The sequence below is a fragment of the Drosophila busckii genome, chromosome 2L (assembly GCF_011750605.1).
Source record: "Drosophila busckii strain San Diego stock center, stock number 13000-0081.31 chromosome 2L, ASM1175060v1, whole genome shotgun sequence".
NCBI lineage: Eukaryota > Metazoa > Arthropoda > Insecta > Diptera > Drosophilidae > Drosophila > Drosophila busckii.
In genome coordinates, this window is record NC_046604.1 from 7,586,374 (window position 1) to 7,600,679 (window position 14,306).

General features: G+C 36.3%; 1 protein-coding gene across 1 annotated transcript; it reads right to left on the reverse strand.

Annotated features, from left to right (window-relative positions):
- Positions 1-10,830: 10,830 nt before the first annotated feature.
- LOC108604475 (mitogen-activated protein kinase kinase kinase 7-like) lies at positions 10,831-12,474 on the reverse strand. The gene is made up of 7 exons (XM_033294626.1): positions 12,312-12,474; positions 12,123-12,246; positions 11,872-12,068; positions 11,498-11,812; positions 11,254-11,439; positions 11,070-11,196; positions 10,831-11,012 (listed from the first exon to the last, which is right to left on the reverse strand). Exons 2-7 carry the CDS (start codon positions 12,187-12,189, stop codon positions 10,861-10,863), a joined length of 1,044 nt encoding a protein of 347 aa, XP_033150517.1. The 5' UTR covers positions 12,190-12,246; positions 12,312-12,474; the 3' UTR covers positions 10,831-10,860.
- Between the last annotated feature and the right edge of the window lie 1,832 nt (positions 12,475-14,306).

Consider the following 14,306-nt stretch of genomic DNA (forward strand, 5'->3'; position numbering starts at 1 on the left):
GTGCGTGTGTGCGAGTTACTTAAAGCGTGGCACACGCCCACACGCACTTGATGGCCAAATAATGCCGCAAATAAATCTAATAAGGCCGACATAATTTGCATAATTCGCGTATTTAACAGAAGCAGGCGTGGCATAAGCAATTGAAGCCAATGCTGTCGCGGCAGGTAATCGTCAGGCTCATGTTCCGGCCTGCTCCCCCTCCCCCTTAAGCACACGCACACACACACATGCATAAAACACTCAACGGAAATGCTGACAATGAAGCTTAACTCCCACACACAAACTCACACACACACATATGTATACAGAGCTTACCATAAAGTGACTGCAGCCACGTGGTTGCTGTGGCATGAGGCAGCAACAGCAGCAGCAGCAGCTTATGCCTATAGTCTTGCTCGTGTATTGCGCCTAAAAGCGCGCTTAAATAAATTCAATTTAACGTGACTAATACCATTTTATCGCATTGTTTAAAGCATGAAACGTTGCACTGTGCCCAGGATTTATACTGGTAGTCATCCTGCCGCTGCCACTGTCAGCTCCTGCCAGTGGCTCTGGCATCCTGCCTTCAGACCAGACCACACACACACACAAACGCACACACAGGCAGTAGACAGTAGTCTACCTGCCGCAGTTTGCCTTTACTTTATGTCTTTCTCTCTCTCTCTCTCTTTCTCTTCGTGTGTGTGTCTTTGCTTGTGTATGCGAACAATATTGTCAAATTCCATACACATGTTGTCTGTCTGTCTGTCTGTCTGTATTTATATTTGTGCCCGTCGGTGTATGTGCGCTTGTGAATTGTCAGCCTTTGTCTGTATGCGCTGGCTTATTTAACTGTTGCGATTTACGCACTAACTCTACTGTCGTTGCTTTTGTTGCTGCTGTCGTGGTTGTTGTCGTCGCCAGTGCAATGAGGAAATAATAAATACAACATTTAAGGAAATTGAATTGTATGTGCTTATACCTGCACATAAGTATTTGTCTGTCTGTCTGTCTGTTTGTGTTTGTATATGACAGTATGGGCTCAATCTGCGCAGGCGACAAATATTTAGTTTATTATTTGCTCTGTTCGTGAGTTCAAGACTATCAGAGAGCCCTACTCGAGTGCACACTGAAGTGGGCTATCAATCTTACTATGCTCTTGATTCATTACTTAAATTGTTAAAACCAAATTTTACAGAAGAGCGTTTATAATGATTTATTTCTGGTATTGCCCTGAACAAAATCAAAGAAGTAAAGTCATTCTAATATTTATCCAAATTATAAGTGATGGACTTTAAAGCAAACCATCAAAATCTCAATTTCAATAAAAAGCGAGAGCCGATAGTTTCGTTATGTAGCTCAAAAAATATATACATCTCTATATAAAGCGTGACCAATCCAATCCAACTGCAAAACTCTCAGTGAGCACAAACGCTCAAACTGGCGTTGAAAAATGTTTAGTTTTTTGTTTTTTTATGGTTTGCTTTTTAAATACAGAACCGAGCATTAATCTTAAGTTTGCTTCAAATTTTTGTTTTGCTTGTTGCAGTTGCAAATATTTAATATTTAATTCAGGTCTGAGACTTCTCCCTATTTCCCATTTGCCATTTGCACAACTTCATATGAATTATTTTATTTTTGTATAGATTATAACTAATGTAAATATATTTAATGATTATAAAAAATGTCAAAGCATTTCATAATCAAAATTATTTTTGTTTGTGTGGTTTTTATGAGCACTTAAAGACAAAATTTGCAAATACGCACGCACTACTGGTCCCAACTTGCATCGATACTTTGCCTTTGACTAGCAGTTCCTGGAAAAAAGAGAAAAAAGTGAATTTGTATCCAATCGGTCATTTCTTTTTGTTTGAGTGCAACAGCAAGGCAAAACTTGTGTTTGCGATTTTTGCTTGCGTGGATGGCAAGATGAAACTTGATTAAGATCAATTGGAATTCCACGAAGGATGTGGAATAGCCAAGACTCTTGGCCAATATGCATAGTAAAGCCGTTTACAAGCCATGCAAGATATAGGCAAAGTAAGAAAGGAAACAATTAGGTTATAAAGTTTGATGAGTCGGTTACAATTCGTAGAATTCGCCCATAAGTGGAAACAAATTCACAAAGCTTAAACTTCTTATTTTGTAAGTTGAAAATGTGTTAAGAAAAATAAATAGCTAGGGAATCTGTAAATCTTTATACATAAAAGAAAGTCGTTTTAGTTAGTTACACCATTTATAGCTCAAGAACGGCTGTACCGATTCGGCTGAAAATTGCTGGGGGAGAAATTAAGAGCCAGCAGACGGACATAGGATAGTGCTTATCCCGTTAGACAGCGTTCCCATTTCATTTCTTTTCCTTATAAAAACACATTGAGGCAGTTTCATTAAAAAGCTAAACTAATTTAGATCGTGGGTTCAAAAATCACAAAGTTGGAGTTTTATTAACTTATTATTGTTTCATAAATATTTTCCATTAACTACAAATTAATATGTGAGTTGAATTAATTCAATTAATTTTATTGTCGTACATTTTCTTACCGCCTCCGACATTTTTGTCGCCTGTGACAAACCATGAGCCCGCGTTACTTGCTTTGCGTTCGCGTATGTGTCTTAAGAGGCCACTTGTTGTTGTTTTCCGCTCTGTTGTGTGTGTGTGTGTGTCTGTGTGGGCATTTGCCACTGTATTTGTATTGAAGTTAATAAAACTGCCTTTTATGGCGCGTTGCTCAATATGTTTTCATGGCCATTTGAGCGCCCAAACGTATGCAGCAATCAAATTAAACGTTATGTACACGTTTTAAGCGGCGACTCTCAACGTCGACGCGGGCGCGGCGGCGTACGCTGATCATTGAGAATGTGATTTGGGGCGAAATGTACGAGCATTGCTTACTTATGCCAATCAAGTGGCAAATGAAATCAAAATTTGTTGCCTCTGGGCATGCCTCAAAGTGTCTCGCAGCGCACTGATTATGATTATGAAACGATAATGTTAAATCTTTTACTCGACATTTGCATATTCCGACTTCGCGTGCTTGTGCGTTGGCTTAACTTTCATTCATTAGATAAATCATAGCAATTTTTATACTTTTTAAAGCCTTGATAGCACAATGCTGGCAATCGCGCATAAATGCTGATTATTTATTACTTTATTACTTTTATATATACTTACTCATTATTTTTATACAAATATATGATTGTTTTGTCGGCTGATTAATCTATCATACAGTTTTGCATTAGCATTATTTTTGCTGTTTGCCAGTTTAATTCGCTCAAACTCAATTTTTGAGCTCAATAATAATAGCGGTTGCTTTTTTTGCCTTCTTGTTGTTGCCATGAATAAACTTAGCAGCATAACTCGGTTTTTCGCCTCCTACGTGGCATCTCGCCATCTGCCTCTGCCTCCCAAATACCACATTTGGTCTAATTTTATTTATGGTCACGTAGCGTTTATATGTTGCTTTGGATTATTACTAATGGCCGACGCAAACAAGAGACCCACAACAGCAACAGCAACAGCAACAGCAACAAGAACGCAGCTGAGGCCAAGTCTGCTCGCTTCATGGTCTGCAGCTGCTAAAGGTGTTAAAGGCCACTTAAGTGCTGAAAAATGCGCACCCAGCGTAGGTTGGAGGCTGGATGCGAGCTTCATTCAGTACTTACCTAGACCCAACTGGCTGCAACCATGGCGTAATTACGCCGACATTTGCCACAGAAGGTGGCAGTGGCAGTGGCAGTGGCAGCTTCAAGCCATCCAAAGTGCTGCTGCTGCTACTGCTGCCGCTTCTGACTGGGCTAAAGCACAAACAAGTGCAACCTTGCAGCACAGAATTCTGATGCAACCAAGAACATTTTTGTGTGACTAAATGATAAATGCAAACTTGTTTCAAATCTTATGCACAATGAGATAAGCAATAATGACAGAGCTCTAAATGAGAGATGAGATGCAGTTAACATGATGTGCTTACTCTTGGGTGAGTAGGCTTGATTTATTATAATTCTTGCAGCTCAAATTAAACGAAAATTCAGTGTACAGAAATGTACTTAAGTTTAAAGCTTATAAACTGTTTATCCATGCAATTTAATAAGCTAAATTAAGTTAAACAGCAAATGTGTAAGTCGTTTTGTCGATTAAACAAATTGAAAAGAAACTAAAACATTTATTTTTCATACTCTTAGTAACAGCAAAATGTTTTCACTTAATTAAAAGTTTTCATTATGCAATTTCTATTCTGAGCATTTGTGTATCTATTTCTTGCATGAAAATTAACGTAAATAAGAATTTGTTGCTATCTTTTCTTTACATTTAGTATTTATTACAGTACCTTTTCAAATTTAGTGAACAGTATTTATTAGAATTATACAGTTATTTTTTTTAAACATTCTCTTGTAAGGGAGTGCAGCTGATAATTATAATTTCTTTATAAATAATTAAAATTTATTGTAAGTGTAGAATACGTATATTCAAAAATTAGTAGCATCGCTAATTAAGTAATGTTAAAATTAAATTAAATTAATTATGTAATGAGCTTAATATGACAACTTCGTATGAGAAATTTATGTTGCGCTGATGACCAATTGTTTTTCTAAAGTTTGGCAGTTTCAATCGCCTTAAAGGACCAGCCGGCAGTAGTGTCAGTGTATCTGCTTTTTGTTTATGTACTTTCTTGTATGTCTTTCTATTTGTTCTTCTAGTGTATATAAATTTGATAATTTCGGGCATAGTAACGAATGAATCTTTGCTGTTGCTCAGTTCACTCCAAGAGAACCACTTAATATTTTGTTCCTAATCAACATTGTGTTTCTTCTTCGATTGAAACTCAATTATCAGCAGGACGTTAAGCTTTGCATATGCCAATGAGCAAGTCAGTATTTTTATAGTTAAGCTGTTGAGTATTTATTTTATCTACCATATTAAATACCAGCAATAAACTCAATAAATCTGTTCAAGTTTTTTTTTTCGTGTTAGCAAAAATTAATTGATTTAAAATTAAATTTTAAATATGAATAGTTTTTGCTATTGTGGTAATGACAACATTCAGTTAATTTCTTTAACTGAAATATTCTAATATAATATATAAAAATATAAGCTCAATGGAGATTCAGTTTGTATCTTATTAATAATAATAGCAACCAAATCTGCAGATATTTCTACGGCAAAATGCATTCCAGATCAAGCTGCATTGCTTTTATATGCCAAGTATTCATTGAAGTAAATAACTGCTGAGTTAAATTGAATGGGGAATTCGCTTTGGCATTTCTATGATTTAGATTGCAGCAGGTGGGGAATGTCGGAAGCTCAAGCAAACAGGTTTGTCACTGTTAACTGTAAACTGTAACGGCAAACAATTCCAACGATTTTAAAGCGCAACACTTAAGCTGTGACATTTGTGTTTGTGTGTGTGTGTGTGTGTGTGTGTGTGTGTGTGCGTGTGTGAGTGGGTGTGTGCCATATTATGCCTTGTTAAAAATGCCTAAAAGATTGAAAGGGCCTACACAACAAAATTTCTGACTAGGTACGATGTAGGTGTGCTTGCTGTTTGTATGTGTGTGTGTGTGTGTGGGAGCGGAAAACGAAGTCTCATCATCATCGTGTTAACAAAAGAGCATACTCAAGTTTCATACGAAATGCAATTCCACTTTTGCGCACTTTATGTCAACATTTTGTACGTAAATCTTTGTGTAAGACTATGCAAAGCGACAATGAGCATGAACCATGGAGCATGAGCATAAGTAAGCTTTGCTTGTGACACACACACACACACACACACACACGGCCCTTGGGTGGTATAGCTTACATGTTGCTGTCTCTGCTTATTTCACTTTCTACGTTTCTGTGTGTGTGTTGTAAAAGTGTCAAAAGTGCTTGAAATTTCAGCAGGCTTTACACACACACAACTACATACAAACAAACAGACTGTAAGCGAGTTTTGGGCCAGCATGGGATGGATGGGGAGAAGTTCTGGGGCGAAAGGGCTGTTGTTGCCTGGACACTCGCTGCTGCTCGGGGCAACAGTTAGAGTTGTCCTGCCCCATCCTTCCCATTCATCGCCTGCGCTTGCTTTCATTTATGTTCTCGGCAAAGCTCAAATGCAGAAATCACGCTCATATGCTCACTTGCTGGCTAAAGTCAAAAGTCTCTTTGAGTGTGCCACACACACGTAAATACACACACACACATAAATATTTGGCAGCATTCTGTATGCTTTTTGCGCCTTGGTATATTTCTCTTGGCCTTTTTTTCTCTTTTGGCGTGATATGCGTATTTGTGTTGCGCTTTTCTTTTGGCTGCTATCCAAAAATCTTCTTGCACACTTTGGTAAATACTGTTTAGGCAATATTCTTGCACTCAACATACGCCTGCAGTGCCTCCCCAACAATCTGTCCTGCTCAGTTGCCATGAAATATTTGGCGTTTGTAGCGTTTTTCACTTTGTGGCTGCAACAAGCAGCGCTTACCATTGAAACCGGAAGTTGAAGGAAACTTTCACGGAAACCCAACAGCTGCCGTTGCTTAGCATATTGCGTTACACTCTGTTAGTAATGGGCGTCGCCATGCCCTGTCTTTCGCCCCGTTGTTATGCTTAACTTGCAAAAATGCAATCTTCCAAATCTGTTTTGAATATGCAGCAAAGCTTTCCATAATGTATTTGATGATAGCAATGAAAAGCAATGAGCATAAATTTATACTATAAGCATGTTTGGTTAACGTTTCAATATATTACTAAGTAGCAAAAGATAAATGGATATACATAATATAATTGTTTCTTCATTTCGCCTGCAATCAGTTTATTCGATGCATCTGTTTAGCTAAAGCGAATGGCATTAAAATATTTCACTGCATGTTGAAAAACTTTGCATCAAAATCTCAATTTCGATCAAATGTAACATGCGATACTTTTGCAGAATTGTGTCGATATACTCTATACCTACATATGTATTAATCATTTTTTATCAAATATTTAATTCTTCTCAGTCATTTTTTTTTTTTTTTTTATATTTCTTTTTTTTTTTTTTTTTTTTCTACATTTTTTTTTTTTAGTATGTTATTTTATTTTTTTTTTTAAGACAACTAAATTATTTTATTTATTTTAATTTGTTCTCAGAATATTTTTTATTTCTTTTTTTTTTTTATTTTTTTGTCTTTGTATTTTTTTTTTATATTGTTTTTATTTTTTTTTTTTTATTTTCAATCATTATTGATTTTTTATTTTTGCAACATGAGTACCCTGGTTGGTGCAACAAACCGAACTTCATACGCATTTACCACGTCTCTCAGCTATATATATATAATATATATTATATATATTAATATTATATATATGTATGTATTTATTTATATATGCGTGTTTAGTTACTTTGGCTCTGTTAATTGAATATATTAGCATTGTTAAGTATGTGTGTGTATATGTTTGTATGTATGTGTGAGCTCGCACATAATTATTTATAAATAAGTATATTTGATTCGCAATTCATAGTGTTTGTGTTCATCAACATTGTTTCATTGTGTTTGTTAGCATAGACAGAAATAGTTTTGATTAATGCCAGAGTTTCGTGCATATTTTATTTGCCCCTTGCCGAGTGCTCGCTTCTTACACTTACAGCATACAACATCATCATCATCATATTACATAGATAAACGCCTTTGGCATGCGCCTGTCAAATTCAGAGCGCTGAAAAGGCGTTTCCTCACATATGTATCTGTGTGTGTGTGTGTGTGTGTGTGTGAGTTTGCTGACAGCTTATGATTTTGTAATTAAATGCTGTTATAAACAAACATGGCGGCTATAGAGGCAACCGCATCGTCGGCACCGGCACCCTGGGCGTATGCGTAACGTGGCCCTATGGGCGATCAATCAATCTCCATTTAGTTTGACTAACTCAACAATTATGGCACAGTGTGCAATGATGCTTATCAGGCATTTCAGCTATGCCATGTCAATTTGTATGTACTTGTCTGTTTGTTTAAACACTAATTAAAATCCATTAATCTTTAAAGTACGCACATAATTACAGCTCTGCCTACATATTTGACATGCACATATGCAAAACGCACACAATTGCACATTTGTTATTCTTGTGTGTGTGTGTTGCGGTTACTGTTGAATTCCTTTCAATATTGCATTGATTAGGTGTAAATTTGTGCTGCATTATTGCCGCTCAACCAGTGGTTGTTGTTGCTGCTGCTGCTGTAAACTGTTTGCATATAATTCATGCACGTGCCTTAGTCTATAATTTTGAGTGCGGTTTAACAGTTCTTCCATGTGCCTCAAGAAAACTTTTGTCCAATTGAGGTTTTGCCATTGAAATCAGTTTGAATTAATTGCAAGTTAAAGATTTTCCATGTTGCAATTAAATAGTTTCTGATGTCGCCTGTTCAATTGCAGCACTTTTGGCACAGTGGCAACAACAGTTACTCATAGACTGACCTACCACAAGCGCTTCCAGCTGGTTGCCTCTGTCAACGTCATAAATTCTCTACTGACCCCAAAAAAAAAAAGAAAGAGGAAAAAGCAGACTGAAATATAATATAAACCCCTTCTGTGTCGCTGCGACGTGACTGCATAATTTGCGTTGTCATTTTCTCGCTGCTCGTTTTAATTTTCATGCTCCCGCTCTGTCGGTCTTTTTGAATTTGCGACAGAGCTGACAGTCAAATAAATTATTACGCTGTCGTGTAAAAGCCGCAGAGATTAAGCAATTATGTGGCACTTAATGCTGGACCCAGGCGCAGGCCCAGGCCCAGGCCCAAGAATGCACGCCAGACCAGAAACTGTTGTGTTGCATAAATGTTGCTATTGCTTACTTCCGTCACACATGGTGCTTGGGTTTGACGCATTTTTTGTTTGCATATGTTTGATTTTGTGCTTGCCTGGCCTAATAGTTGCATAGAACTAGTCAGGTTAGTGAAACTATTATGAAGATGCATGTTTAAGATAAGCTCTCGTATAGTCTGATATCATAAATTGAAATGATAATCATTTTCGTTGTTTCAAGTTCAAAGTGTCTGGCTAGCGATAACTTGCAACAGTTGCTGTTTCTTGTTATATTTGTTGTTGTGTTTATGCAAGTTTTATTCTTTAGCTGTGCGCTGAAGGCAAAAATTTCCATCGATGTGTGCAAAAGGCTGCTTACTGAAAAATAATGTAAGATAAAATGCCTTCTTAAAATTAATTAATAAAAACAATCAACAATAATATAAACATATAATATATTGTAAAAAGTGTTGGGAAAGAGAGAGAGTGAGAGTGAGACTTCTTCAGAATTTACTGCAAATATTCAAAAGACAGAAACTTTGCTTTGCTGGCTTTGCAAATTTTTGATAAACAACTTGACCGAAAATGCGTTTTATTTCTATATCTAGCAGTTTATTTTAATTTAAACATTTGTAATTTCTGCATTTTTGTTGCTGCAGCAGAAACAACATGAGCAACAATAGAGCAAGAACAAACTGTCGCATGCAAATCAATCTCAGCTGTCACACGGCCAGACAATTTATGCATTTCTATCCCAGATTTCGGGTCACATTGTGCCTGCATCTTTAGAGTTCACACTCTCTCGCTCTTTGCCTTGCCTTGAGTTGTCTTCTATGTTTCATTACAGCTTTCACTGCTGCTGTGCAGTAGCCCATGTCATTTGTCATTAAGCACTCAGCAGACGAACGGACGGGCCGACAGACAGACAGACAGACAGGCAGTCGGTTGGGCAGGCAGGCAGACAGGCGGTGCCAGCATAAAAGAAACAGCTGTTGACAACGAGCTGTAAGCTTATGGTACTTGCTTGTGCTTGTGTTTTATTTGGCTTTGGGGAGCTTTTGCTGCGGGCATTTTATTTAATTGTCTGTTTTGTGCTTATTGTTTGTACTTTGCCACCAAAAATGCTGCTGTTGCTGCTGTTATTATTTGTTTATTTTGCAACTCTGAGATTCAGTTTCTCTAGCTTTTTGTGTTGGCAAACCATAAGTAAAGACCTTAAGCGTATTTATTTTGAATTTCTATAGAAACCAAATAGCAAAAGTAGCAATCGTATATCATTAAATGGAATTTTTGAGTTTCTAATGCTTTGTATTTGGTACTCTGAGCAAAAGTTCAGCTGCAGCTGCTATAATTAATAGAGAGCGGCAAAGAATTTTCATACGCAAATGCTGCTGCACTCTGCTCTGCCAAACGAATATGCAAATAGGACTAAAAGCCAATTTAATAAACCACAAAACACTATTTACTCCAGTTGCAACAAAATATCTCAGGCTTTTCATAAATGAATAGCATAGCACGCTAACCAAACAATCAAATCAAATAAAAAATTCTGCTGTGGAAAAGTTGAACTTATAAAACAGCAAATAAAATGTAATCTTTTGAGTGTGTGTTTTTAGCAACCACAATTAAAATGCACTTTCATCTTGAAATTTTTGGCTTTTTGGGCAGAGCGTCAACACAGGGCTAGTAAATTGTGGACCTAGGGTGCAGCTTTTATCATTGACTGACCAGAAGGTCTCATTTTGTTTTGTTTGCTTGAGAAAATAGAGTCTTAGCCGCTGCACAGTGGGGCCATTATAAGCAAAATGGAAACATATTTTTATGAAAAGTAAAATGTTTCGGGCTGACTTGGGTATCACTGATTACAATTTAAAACTAAAGCTTGCAAATTCCATGCAGGGAATCCACTTGGGTGGTTCAAAATATCAAAAACATTTCTACTTTTAAGACTGAGCGCATTTAAGTTGGGCACTTAGTTACTTATCCACTCGATCTGAAATGTGAAATGGGCTCGAGAGCATAATAAAGCTATTGCTGTTTTTTTTAGTTTAAATTATTTATTCAGGTATTTCATACTTTTGGTCTAGCATTTCTGTACTGGCGCTTAAAAATTAAAGGATTAAGGACTAGAGTTTCAGGTCTTTCATCGAGGGACGTGCCGTAGGGTCGTGCTGCCAACATCCCGTTATTATTGTTTTAATATCACACATTGTTGTTAGTGTTTTAAGATTGCACATGTCATGATTGACATAGATTGCATCAATATCTGGTCGCTTTTCTGTATACAAATATATGCATAAATAGAATATGCGCATCCAACATTAAGTGCACTTACTCTCTAGAAGAACTTGGAACATTATATTCGCTATTTCGCAGTTTTCGAAAGGCTTTCTCTGAGACATCACTTCCCAGAGCACAATACCAAAGCTGTAGACATCGCACTTTTCGTCGTATTTATTGGTCTATAATGCAAAGAATAGGTTATACACTAACTGTTTTGAAACACCTCGAATACTCACATTATAAATTTCTGGTGCCCTATATGGTATGGAGCCAATATGTTCAGTATTTTTTGTAGCTACTGACTTAACCAAGCCGAAATCACAGATCTTTAATTTACGATAGTTGCTGGTGAGTACCATATTCGCAGTCTTGACATCCCGGTGCATAATTTTTGGTTCCCTTCCATGTAAGTAAGCTAAGCCCTATGGGTAAATGTAAAGCATTCAAGAAGCCTGCGAAAATTCATTTTCCGTGCTATACCTTTATGCACTGGCGCATTAAATTGAGTAAATTTTCATATTCTAGCGCCAGGCCACTAGTATGAATATAAGCCTCTAATGAACCATTTTCAGCGTATTCCATTATTAAAAGCATTCTTTTCCGAAGTGAGCTAGTGTCATGGCTAATGCCACATAATTTTATAATATTGTCATGGCTAACATTTGATAAGATTCGAACTTCCTTATCTACGTCCTGTTTACATTTCTCGTCGTCATAACTAATTCGTTTGACAGCCACAGTCTCGCCTATCCAAATCGCTTTAAAGACTTCTCCAAATGATCCCTGTCCGAGTATCTGCGTAGTAAAAACAATTCGTCGTAAGTTTGCTTTTGTACTTGAATAGACAAACTTACTGTCTCCAACTTAATATGGCTTGAATCCACAATGGAACACATGCCTTTCAGATGAATGGGTAAGTAAGTGTGAAGCTTATCCTCCAATGATTTAATCGAGGGCCGTTCTTTACGCTCCTCAAGCCAACAGAGCTCTATCATTTGTTTTATTTGCTCAGATATTTCAGAGTTCTTGACTGCATTAATATCTGGACGCTCTTATAGAAATACAGTTGTTAATACTATCACAATTTGGCTTCACATGTACTTACTTTTATTATAAAGTGCGACCTCTATATCATTCTCTGTCCAGTTTTCAAATGGTATTTTTTGAGCCATCACCTCCCAAAGCACAATACCAAAGCTGTAAACATCGCAGTTGTTGTTAGAAAAACTCTAAAATATTAAATTATTTATAAGCAAACAAATAAGAAACACTTTAATCCAAGCTGTATACTTACAGTCTTAAAGCTTTCATAATCTTTATATGCTGGCGTGCCAGTTACTCTGTAATTCGTTGCTGATGCTTTAATATCACTAAAATCACAAATCTTTAATAAACTATAGTTGTTGCTTAGTAGTAAATTGGCAGTCTTGACATCCCCGTGTCTAATTTTGGGTTGTCTTCCATGCAAATAGGCTAGACCCTAGGGATATAATTAAAAAATGTTTTTTAGTCTTACAAGTCAGTGAAAAATACTTTTGCAACACTTTACCTTAGCACACTGATACATAAAGCTGATCAAACGTTCACATGAGTGTGTTCGGCCACTATTTAAAATATATGTATAATTAAATTATAACTATAATTTAGCTGACAATTACTAAACTTAATAAATATATAATTTTATAATATTTTCATGGCTAACAGACGACAAGTCTGTAACTATATAGCTTAATTCACTATAACATTCCATATTAACTATATGCTTGGCAGCTATAGTCATCGTACATCCATCGGGCCTCCGCCAAGTCGCTTTATATACTTCAGTAAAATCACCACGTGCGATTAACTGTATACGCAAATTAATTAATAATAGTTTCATTACTTTGCTGGCATCAATGTGATTACTTTTCCCACAGTTACATCCTCGGAATCCACCAAAATATCCATGTTCTTTATATATTTGCAAACAGTTTGCGCACAGTTTTACGCTTACAAGTTGAATAGCGTCTTGCTGGTGAATCACACAGACTGTGAATGCAAACTGATAAGCTCACTAAACGCAGTACGCAGAAAAGCTTTTGAAAAGCTAAGATATTGATACCGATAAGACAGTATCAAAAGTTTATATTGAGCTGATAATGTTTGTTTGGTCATCCAAGACAAATAATTGTAACCCCTCAGCTACGAACAGCTGATCTGACTTAATATCGTTTTTTGGCTCACCCGCTCTCTTCTTTGCGCTTGCATTCTGACAAGCTCTTCTTTATGCGTGCATTCGTCACTGCGCTAATAAGCTCGCGCTCTCTTAGTGCGTGCTTACTAATTTCTTCTCTCTATTCACTTACAAACAAACAAAACTCGTGAAAGGTGTTCTTAATTTCAAATAAAAAACCCTTATAAACATAGCTACTGAAATAGTTCCTTAATTGTTAGTGATCAGCAAACAATTTTAAAGTTAATAGCTTAAGCTAATGTAAAATTAAATAAAATATTAATTAATTACTTAATTTAAGTGCAAAAAAATTATCGCAAAAAATAATAAAAAACATATTAAACGCAATTTGGTTGAGTAAGGAGTAAGACACAATATTTGGTTGCACTAGCTGAGAAATAGTTGCTCATACATCCATACATCCATCCATACATCCATACATCCATACGGACGGACGCACAGACGGACCGACAGACACTTGCATAGCTATATCGACTCAGCTCGTCGAGCTGATCACCCTTCACACTGTCACATACATTTGCACAACTTCATAACATCCTTTTCCACTTTTTATAAAAATGTCACAGTGTACATATAATAAGAAAAGATTGTCTTTCGAATTATTAGCAAGTCCCCGGGATTATTATTAGCAAATAATTCACAAAGATGCAAATAAGAAACTTCAGCACAGCTTTATGAATCTATCATGTGAACTGATTGTTTTTAATATAAAGATTGTTCAACATGATTTACACGCTATATATATTAAACAGACGCTATAAATCAGAAAGGAAATCAGACTTACTGAGTAAATGTTAAAATAAATTCCACTTATTGTGATTTAATTTGAGTATATAGCATACAATATTTTATTGGTATTTATTTATTGTAACATTCATTTTATACGGCTTTTTTTTGTTTGTTAATCTTTTGATTTTAACTATGTTTAAATAAATCTTGTGAACCAGCAAAACCAGGCAGAACACTTGCGAAAATGTAATTCCTCCGGTTTTTTACCCAACACAGGTGCGAAAGGAAAATCCGAAACGTCAGATGATTTAAATGCTGCTAATAGTG

Excerpts from the sequence above, each read along its gene's own strand:
- LOC108604475 (XM_033294626.1), bottom strand. The coding sequence starts at position 12,189 with ATGGCTCAAAAAATACCATTTGAAAACTGGACAGAGAATGATATAGAG. Across the intron at positions 11,440-11,497 it reads TAATGCGCCAGTGCATAAAG|GGCTTAGCTTACTTACATGG; the intron begins GTATAGCACGGA and ends ATTTACCCATAG. Across the intron at positions 11,013-11,069 it reads GTTCCAAGTTCTTCTAGAGA|AAAAGCGACCAGATATTGAT; the intron begins GTAAGTGCACTT and ends ATTTGTATACAG.